Source organism: Copadichromis virginalis, unplaced genomic scaffold (assembly GCF_057382275.1).
Source record: "Copadichromis virginalis isolate Kocher_CV1m ecotype Utaka unplaced genomic scaffold, C_Virginalis_male_GT1.1 unmapped_scaffold_1, whole genome shotgun sequence".
NCBI classification, from domain to species: domain Eukaryota; kingdom Metazoa; phylum Chordata; class Actinopteri; order Cichliformes; family Cichlidae; genus Copadichromis; species Copadichromis virginalis.
In genome coordinates, this window is record NW_028188589.1 from 8111748 (window position 1) to 8121357 (window position 9610).

The following is a 9610-nucleotide window of genomic DNA, read 5'->3' on the forward strand; positions in this document are numbered from 1 at the left end:
TGGTGCAAAGGCTCTCAGTTTCCTCCTTGAAATAACATCAGTGGTGGGTCAGCGACATGCTTTCTTTCCCTCTCAGGTTTAAATATCTGGGACTCTCCACCGTTTGGTTTTAGAGCTGAAGAAGCTTCTCAGATGAAACGTCTTCCAGAAACTTAAAGACGTCTCTTTTCTCTCCAAGCTCCTTAGATCACATGACCTGGATGACTGAACCTACAGACATATTGACCTGGTTTCATGGTCACATGACGGGTCAGAGGTCAGCGACTGTAACTCAGTTCCTCCTGTTAATGTGAACTCACTGAGTGTTTGTGGTTTACCTCTCAGACTGACTGAAGATGATGATGGAGGAAGAGGAGGACAGAGCAGAGTCTGCAGGGTCCAGCTGTCCGTCTGTGAGGAGTGACCGGTCCAAAGGTCGACCTCCAGCCTTCAGTGGTGAACCTGGAGCAACGAGGTCAGAGAGCTGAACTCACTGAGTAACAGAAATAATTCTGCACTGACATTATAATCAGTGTTGACTCTGGTTGATTGTCTGACTGTGTTTGTGAGCTGAGAGGAAATGAAAATGAGTTTGTAACAAAAATCAGTTTTGTCCAGTTTTCCTGTAAAAAGCTGAACTCTAATCTAAGAGGATGTTACTGACAGGAAACAGCTGCATTATCTGCAGTCTGTGTGATCACAGCTGCTTCAATCATGTTTGTGTCTGCAGAGGTCAGAGGTCACAGTCTGCAGGGTCCAGCTGTCCGTCTGTGAGGAGTGACTGGTCCAAAGGTCGAAATCCAGACTTCAGTGGTGAACCTGGAGCAACGAGGTCAGAGAGCTGTGATGACTCCTTTTACATGTTTGTGTTTCCTGGATAAATATGACCTGAAACATCCTCAGATTGTTACAAAGATTCATTAAAAAGAAAACAATGAAAGAGAAAAGATCCAAATGTTCGACTTGGTCATTTGCTGTTTGAGGACAGTGATGCTCATATCTGTGGGGAAAGTGTGACCTGAGTGGGTTCATGTTTGTCTTTAAAGAACAGAGCTGCTCTGATTCTCTTTGTGTCTGATCTGTTAAACAGTCTGAGAGGTCACACAGAGACCCAGCAGCTAAAGCCTGGATCATACTGGCTGCTGTTACTCCATCAGGACAACACTGAACCACAGTGGTGTGGATGTAGTGGATAAATCCCACCATACTGATGCTCAGAGTTAACCACAGGGAACAAAACCAGATGTTACCTTCAGATTGTGACCTTTGGAGTGGACGATGCAGATTTCAATAGAGAATAAATGTTGTTGTTTTTCAGCTGTGAAGAAAGAATCTAATTTTCTGAACTTAAGAATTTATGATGCTGGAAACAACATGGAGACTATAACACAACATTTCCACTGTGTTCATAGAATGAATGTAAAACTGTCAGACATTCATTAAATATGCAAAATGTCTACAGAAGCATCAGAGGGTCAGACGTGAAGCACTCAGTGATTTTGATCAAATGACTCATCAGTTATTGATCTGTACTACACTGATCTACCACGTTAGTAAAGCTGGTGTTCTGGTGGTGGAGGGAGACTCGGATCATGTTCTGGTTTTGGAGCAGTGATCTGCTGATGGTTCAGTTTGATGAGCTTCTTCAAAATCATCCCTGACATCACCACTGAAAGGACGTCCATGAAAACAGACTGAAAATTACTGATATGTTCACAATCTGAGAGTTTAAAACTTGACAGACTTGATTCAGATGAAGTTATTTGAGCAGAAACTCCTGGATCTTTATCCTGTGTTGATCTAATCCTTCATGGTTCCTCCACAGAGTGGACCAGCAGAGCTCAGAGGTTCCCAGTGGTCAGTCTGCCCAGCAGCATCAAACACAGCTGGACTCCATATTTATGGTCTGTACATGTACAACAACTACTGTTACATCTGTTCTGTTCACAGTCATCTCCATGCTGCTCTTTGTAGACCAGTGGATCGTCAGTGTGTCCAACATGGATCTGATGTTTGGCTCCATGATTTCAGTCTGATTGGCTCATTCATAAATATTCTGTTCCAGCTGCTGGAGGACAACATCATCACTTTTGTGAAGAACGAGCTGAAGAAGATCCAGAAGGTTCTGAGTCCAGATTACCCAGAATGCTTAGAGAGTCAGAGGAGCAGCAGCAGAGAGGCGTTTGTGAAGATCATAGTGGACTTCCTGATGAGAATGAAGCAGGAGGAGCTGGCTGACCGTCTGCAGAGCAGTAAGAGGATTTATCTAAAGATTTAAGCTGCTGGATAAATGAACATTTTCCAGAGATGGAAGATGGAGCAACATGTTTTAAAGATTAGTTCTTTTTGGAATTAAGTGTTTATTTTTCTTCTCATTCAGAGCTTCAAGCTGCAGTTTGTCATCGTAACCTTAAATCCACCCTGAAGAAGAAGTTCCAGTGTGTGTTTGAGGGCATCGCTAAAGCAGGAAACCCAACCCTCCTGAATCAGATCTACACAGAGCTCTACATCACAGAGGGAGGGACTGCAGAGGTCAATGATGAACATGAGGTCAGACAGATTGAAACAGCATCCAGGAAACCAGACAGACCAGAAACAACCATCAGACAAGAAGACATCTTTAAAGCCTCACCTGGAAGAGACGAACCAATCAGAACAGTGCTGACAAAGGGAGTGGCTGGCATTGGGAAAACAGTCTTAACACAGAAACACAGCCTGGACTGGGCTGAAGACAAAGCCAACCAGGACATCCAGTTCATATTTCCATTCACTTTCAGAGAGCTGAATGTGCTGAAAGAGGAAAAGTTCAGCTTGGTGGGACTTGTTCATCACTTCTTTACTGAAACCAAAGAAGCAGGAATCTGCAGCTTTGAAGACTTCCAGGTTGTGTTCATCTTTGATGGTCTGGATGAGTGTCGACTTCCTCTGGACTTCCACAAAACTACAATCCTAACTGACCCTAGAAAGTCCACCTCAGTGGATGTGCTGCTGATAAACCTCATCAGGGGGAAACTGCTTCCCTCTGCTCGCCTCTGGATAACCACACGACCTGCAGCAGCCAATCAGATCCCTCCTGACTGTGTTGGCATGGTGACAGAGGTCAGAGGGTTCACTGACCCACAGAAGGAGGAGTACTTCAGGAAGAGATTCAGAGATGAGGAGCAGGCCAGCAGGATCATCTCCCACATCAAGACATCACGAAGCCTCCACATCATGTGTCACATCCCAGTCTTCTGCTGGATCACTGCTACAGTTCTGGAGGATGTGCTGGAAACCAGAGAGGGAGGACAGCTGCCCAAGACCCTGACTGAGATGTACATCCACTTCCTGGTGGTTCAGGCCAAAGTGAAGAAGGTCAAGTATGATGGAGGAGCTGAGACAGATCCACACTGGAGTCCAGAGAGCAGGAAGATGATGGAGTCACTGGGAAAACTGGCTTTTGATCAGCTGCAGAAAGGAAACCTGATCTTCTATGAATCAGACCTGACAGAGTGTGGCATCGATATCAGAGCAGCCTCAGTGTACTCAGGAGTGTTCACACAGATCTTTAAAGAGGAGAGAGGACTGTACCAGGACAAGGTGTTCTGCTTCATCCATCTGAGTGTTCAGGAGTTTCTGGCTGCTCTTCATGTCCATCTGACCTTCATCAACTCTGGACTCAATCTGCTGGAACAACAACAAACAACCTCTACATGGTCTAAACTATTTAACAGACTAAAACTTCAATCTCTCCACCAGAGTGCTGTGAACAAGGCCTTACAGAGTCCAAATGGACACCTGGACTTGTTCCTCCGCTTCCTCCTGGGTCTTTCACTGCAGACCAATCAGACTCTCCTACGAGGTCTGCTGACACAGACAGGAAGTAGCTCACAGACCAATCAGGAAACAGTCCAGTACATCAAGGAGAAGCTCAGTGAGAATCTGTCTGCAGAGAAAAGCATCAATCTGATCCACTGTCTGAATGAACTGGATGATCGTTCTCTAGTGGAGGAGATCCAACAGTCCCTGAGATCAGGAAGTCTCTCCACAGATGAACTGTCTCCTGCTCAGTGGTCAGCTCTGGTCTTCATCTTACTGTCATCAGAAGAAGATCTGGATGTGTTTGACCTGCAGAAATACTCTGCTTCAGAGGAGGCTCTTCTGAGGCTGCTGCCAGTGGTCAAAGCCTCCAACAAGGCTCTGTGAGTAAATCTGTGATCATGTTTATTTTTAAAATGTTGATTAAAAGTGGTCATAGATTTCTTCCATGACAGATCCATGTCCTAAAACCATGAGCCAGCGTAGTTGTATAGTATAAAAGAAAAAAGGAGAACTTTTGACCACAATATTGTAACTTGAATGAACTTTTGATACAGCCTTTAAACATAAAATTTATGAACAGAATCGGTGACAAAGGGCAGCCCTGGTGGAGCCCATCACCCACCGGACTTATTACTATCCAACGTATTGCCGGCTATGCCAACCAAGCTCTTGCAATGGTTGTAAAAGGATCGAATGGCCATAAAATGTTTCTCAGTTTTATTATTTTCAGTCACATCTGTTTTTGATTATTAACTGAATATTTTAAAATTCAGGCTTTTTATGTTATACAAAACATCATATTTTCTTATGTCTTGTATTGATTCTGAAGGAATAGTTTTCATCAGTATCGCAGATACCAGCCTGAATTTTACTTTGTATTGGATCAGAAAGGAAATCAGTGGCATCACACATCACTTACAGCAACTTCAGTACCTCTTCATTTTAATAAACTGGGGGGAGGTGCACCAAGATTCAGTATGAGATAAAGAATTATTTTTAACTGTAAGGTTGGAGAAATCTGTTGTTGGAAATTGGAAGAACAGGTCATCTTAAAAATCACTGCATTGTAGTTTTATTCAGGCCCCTTCAATCTGTGATCGCTGTTGCTTTGCATTGTAAATGCTACTATTACAAAAGTCACAAATATTAGTGTATGTGTGTGTTGTTGGGTAATAAACCAAAAGAACAGAATCTACCAGCACCTCACTGATTTCTGCTTAAAAACAACAAAAACAGCAATAAAGCTCTGATTTGTTTGGTTGATCTTGTCTCCCTTCCCGCTTGATGTCAGACTGAGTGGTTGTAACCTGTCAGACAGAAGCTGTGAAGCTCTGTCCTCAGTCCTGAGCTCCCAGTCCTCCCATCTGACAGAGCTGGACCTGGGTAACAACAACCTGCAGGATTCAGGAGTGAAGCTTCTGTCTGCTGGGATGAAGAGTCAATACTGCAAACTGGAAACGCTGAGGTCAGATCAAGCGATATCGATTTTTTTTTTTCATCAATTAACATAATTTAATCAATTTCATTTGGAAAAAATTTACATTGTGTGTATGTTTTGTTTTTTTAATGAATCCATGCAAGTCACAGTAAACTGCCACATTTGTCTTTTGTAACATGAGGCAATAAGGATTCCAGCATGTCCTGGAAACATACATGCCAACCCTCCCGATTTTTCCGGGAGAATCCTGAATTTCAGTGCCCCTCCCGAAAATCTCCCGGAGCCACCATTCTCCTGGAATTCTCCCGATTTTCCACCAGGAAAACAAAATAGAAAAACCATATCCCAGAATTCATAGCGCGGCCCAGCCAATTCCAGTTTCCAACAATGGCTGCAGCTACTTAGTTTTAATATTGCTCTTATTACTCTTTCTGGGTCACAAAATAAACTTTTAACATATTTTCAGGCGAGAATGTCGTATGTTTTGTTTTTTTAATGAATCCATGCAAATCACACTAAACTGCCACATTTGTCTTTTGTAACATGAGGCAATAAGGATTCCAGCATGTCCTGAAACAGTGTTGAAATATTGTAAATGTAGTAGCTCCTCATGGCACCATGAATACTTTAACACAAGTGTTTCATGTCTTCTTGTCATCCTTTCTTCAGACTGAGTGGCTGTAACCTGTCAGACAGAAGCTGTGAAGCTCTGTCCTCAGTCCTGAGCTCCCAGTCCTCCCATCTGACAGAGCTGGATCTGGGTAACAACAACCTGCAGGATTCAGGACTGAAGCTTCTGTTTTCTGCAGTGGAGAGTCCAAAGTGTACAATTCTCAGGTCAGGATTCAGTCTTTTCTGATGATGATTTAAAACCTGAGTCAGGTCGATAAATGGCTTACTCATTTACAACAGACATGATTTGTTAAATCACCTTATATATGTGTGCTTAAGTTCTGTGCTGCTCTGATTTATTGCCCGTGCTGTCTTTCAGTTCAGCTTTGTCGAGTCTCTGGTAGGATTTCTTTTACATGATCTGTGTAAAAACAAAACAGGAAACATATTAAGCTGAAGTAAGATGCACAATTTGAAAAATGGGGCACAAAAAATGTTGCTGCTTTCTGGAAAGTGCGTCTAAGAAGACCCAATGGAGAAAGTGAAGAGAAAAATCAAAGATTAAGAAGAAGAAAATGGCAGAGGCAGTTTCTTTTGGACTGCCTGCAGATGGGGCGAGACTCTAGAAACAGGGATGATTGGAGAAAATGCAAAGAGGCCAGGAGATGAATACTCTGGTGTTCTGGGGATAGTGGGAGTGAGAGGGAGAGATGCCAGTAAATGATTTCAAGGATAAATTTCAGAGAATCAGAGCTAAGAAACCAAAGCAAGTGGGGAACTACAAACATGTGGACAGACTCATAATTAGGCCAAAGACACATTAAAGGAATTATTACAGGTTTAGAAACAGGGATGGATATGAAGGAGCTTAACATGAATTTGCATTGAGGGAAAAATAGCAACGAGCATCAGAGGAAACAGTTAGGAAAACTAAGAGGATGTACTGGCAGGAATACTGCAGTACTTTAGGAAGAACTACACCAGTTAAGAATGTGTGGAGTACAGTTAAGAACATGAATGCAGACAGGAAACAACAGCAGCTGTTGTAAAGTAAATTCAAACTCCTTCATTAAATGCAGCTGGTTGAGTTGAAAACAATGGAGAATGATTGTGTTACGTTGTTTATTCTCTATAGAAATGGAGCAGGAGTGCATGCAGAGCTGGACGTGGGCTGTATATACATGCGTGTATCTGTTTTGTCTGTGAGCAGAGAAAACAAAGCGCTGGAAATGTCATATTGAAATGTTAAATCAGGAAAATCCTGGAGAAGAGGATAGTTCTAATGTTCAGTTTGTAATGTTGAATTCAACACAGCTCTTAAATGCATAAAAATGACTTCACCTGACGTCAGACTGAACAATCGGATTAGCTACTGATATTGATTTAACCCGTTTAGACCTACCATAGAACCAAGTCCGCCAGAGCTTATATTATATTTTTACATGCTGTAGAGCCGTTTTTGGGAGCATTTCAAGTTGCTATACATCAATACAACCATTACAGCCTAAATTTTAATAATATGTATGTATTAAGTGCATAGTAATTACATAAATTGCAAAAAAGTGCAATAAACTACAAAAAAATTGAAAATCGTTTTTGTTTTTTTAACATATATTTCTAGTTAGAGAAATTTAAGAGGCTTATCCCTCAAAACTGTAAATACAAAAAAGTTGCACAAAATAGTTTCCCACCACAGGAAATTTATTTTGAGTGCCTTCATAGTTTTATTTTTGAAATACACCAATTTTTATATACTGCAGGAAAAACGAAAATAAATATTATACTGCAAATTTGCAAAATAACAGCATATGCATCAAAATAAACTATTTCCAGCAGAGCAATATGAGTCCTAAGCATATGTGGAAGGAAACTGTAACCTAGGACAAGCTGATGGCATAAGATGTAAATACAACTCCTCGGGTTTCATATGCAAAAAAAATTATTGCGCTAGCTCACGTGATTACAGTGCTACCGGGATTTAAAAATAGTTGCGCAAAACGGAGTGTGCCCACTCTGACCAGTTTTAAAGGGTTAAAGCAAGAAAATATGGTATTAGCATTAGATGCCAATTCCTATTAACCTTAAATTAGCATTACCTGCTAATGGCAGTCTACTTAGCATTAACTCCTCACTAATGTAATGCTAATTCACATCAAATTATCTTTAGCTTTAGCATTAGCTGCTAGCTTCAGCCTACCTAGCACTAGCTGCTCACATTGTTAAAAGGGAAGAGAAAACGATATTAGCATTAGCTTGTAATAATTATTCACCCCTAATTAGAATTAGCCACTAATGGCAGCATACTTAGCATTAACTCCTCACATCGTTATAATGCAAATGATGCTAACTTGCATTAAATTAGACTGCTGTTATTAGCTAATGCTATTTAGCAGTAGCTGCTCACATTGCTATAAAGCAAAGGAAAACGATATGAGCATTAGGTTCTAATGCGTATTTGCCTTAAATTAGACGTAGGTGGGCAGCACGGTGGCACGATGGTTAGCACTGTTGCCGCACAGCAAGAAGGTCCTGAGTTCAATTCCACCATCAGGCCGGGGTCTTTCTGTGTGGAGTTTGCATGTTCTCCCCGTGTTTGCGTGGGTTCCCTCCGGGTACTCCGGCTTCCTCCCACCGTCCAAAGACATGCAGCTTGTGGGGATAGGTTAATTGGATAATCCAAATTGCCACTAGGTGTGAATGTGCGAGTGAATGTGAGTGTGAATGGTTGTCTGTCCCTGTGTGTTAGCCCTGCGACAGACTGGCGACCTGTCCAGGGTGTACCCCGCCTTTCGCCCTATGACAGCTGGGATAGGCTCCAGCGCCCCCCGCGACCCTGAAAAGGATAAGCGGAAGCGAATGGATGGATGGATGGATAGACGTAGGTGCTAATGGCGGCCTACTCGCCTCTGTCAGTGCGCCCCAGGGTGGCTGTGGCTACAATGTAGCTTACCATCACCAGTGTGTGAATGTGTGTGTGTGTGTAAATACAGGCCATTTACCATTTACTTAGCATTAGCAGCTCAGATGTTGTAATGCTAGGGAAAAGAGTGTTAGCATTAGCCGTTCACAATGTTATAAAGTTAAGGGAAATAGTGTTAGCATTAGCTACTCACATTGTTAAAAAGTGTTAGCATTAGTGCATAATGCTAATTCACATCAAATTAGCATTAGTTAATAACGGCAGCCTATTTAGCATTAGCAGATAATGTCGACCTTGGCCCACTGGAAAAGTTCAGAACTAAAGATTTAGGAGTGTTTCTCGATAGCTCTTTCTCGTTTGAGAAACAAATAAATTCTGTTATTAAAACCAGCTGTAAGGTTTATATTGTTGATTGTCATTTATGCTTAGAAATATTTACTCATATATGCTTAGTTGTATAATCGATTGCATGATGATAGAGGTTTGATCCTGAGTAGTCTGTAAAGACTCTGTGTGCCTTCCAGAGTGCTCTGGCATGCACACAGAACTTGGGGCCATGAGAGAGGTCGTACCCTCTCTTACTGATTTATGGTGTAGGACAGGGGTCTCAAACTCAATTTAGCTGGGGGCCGCTGCAGGCAGAGTCTGGGTGAGGCTGGGCCGCATTAGGTTTTCCACAAGAAAGGCATGGTTAAAAAAATTCCAATCCTCTCAAATCTCTTTATTTTTATTTTTTAACACAAAATATTAAAAATAAATAAACAAATTAAGAATTAATAAGAAAATAAATCAATCTGTAATACATAAATAAAATAATAATAAGATATTTTTAGTCAGTGAACTTGTGTTTTTCTTTCAGT

General features: G+C 41.7%; 1 protein-coding gene across 1 annotated transcript; it reads left to right on the top strand.

The window, feature by feature from the left end:
• LOC146679733 (protein NLRC3-like) lies at window positions 1–4567 on the top strand. Its single transcript, XM_085450179.1, has 5 exons — window positions 1–454; window positions 710–811; window positions 1805–1883; window positions 2045–2231; window positions 2360–4567. The coding sequence occupies exons 1-5, from the start codon at window positions 336–338 to the stop codon at window positions 4162–4164; spliced, it is 2292 nt and encodes a 763-aa protein (XP_085306305.1). The 5' UTR covers window positions 1–335; the 3' UTR covers window positions 4165–4567.
• The last annotated feature ends 5043 nt before the right edge of the window (window positions 4568–9610 follow it).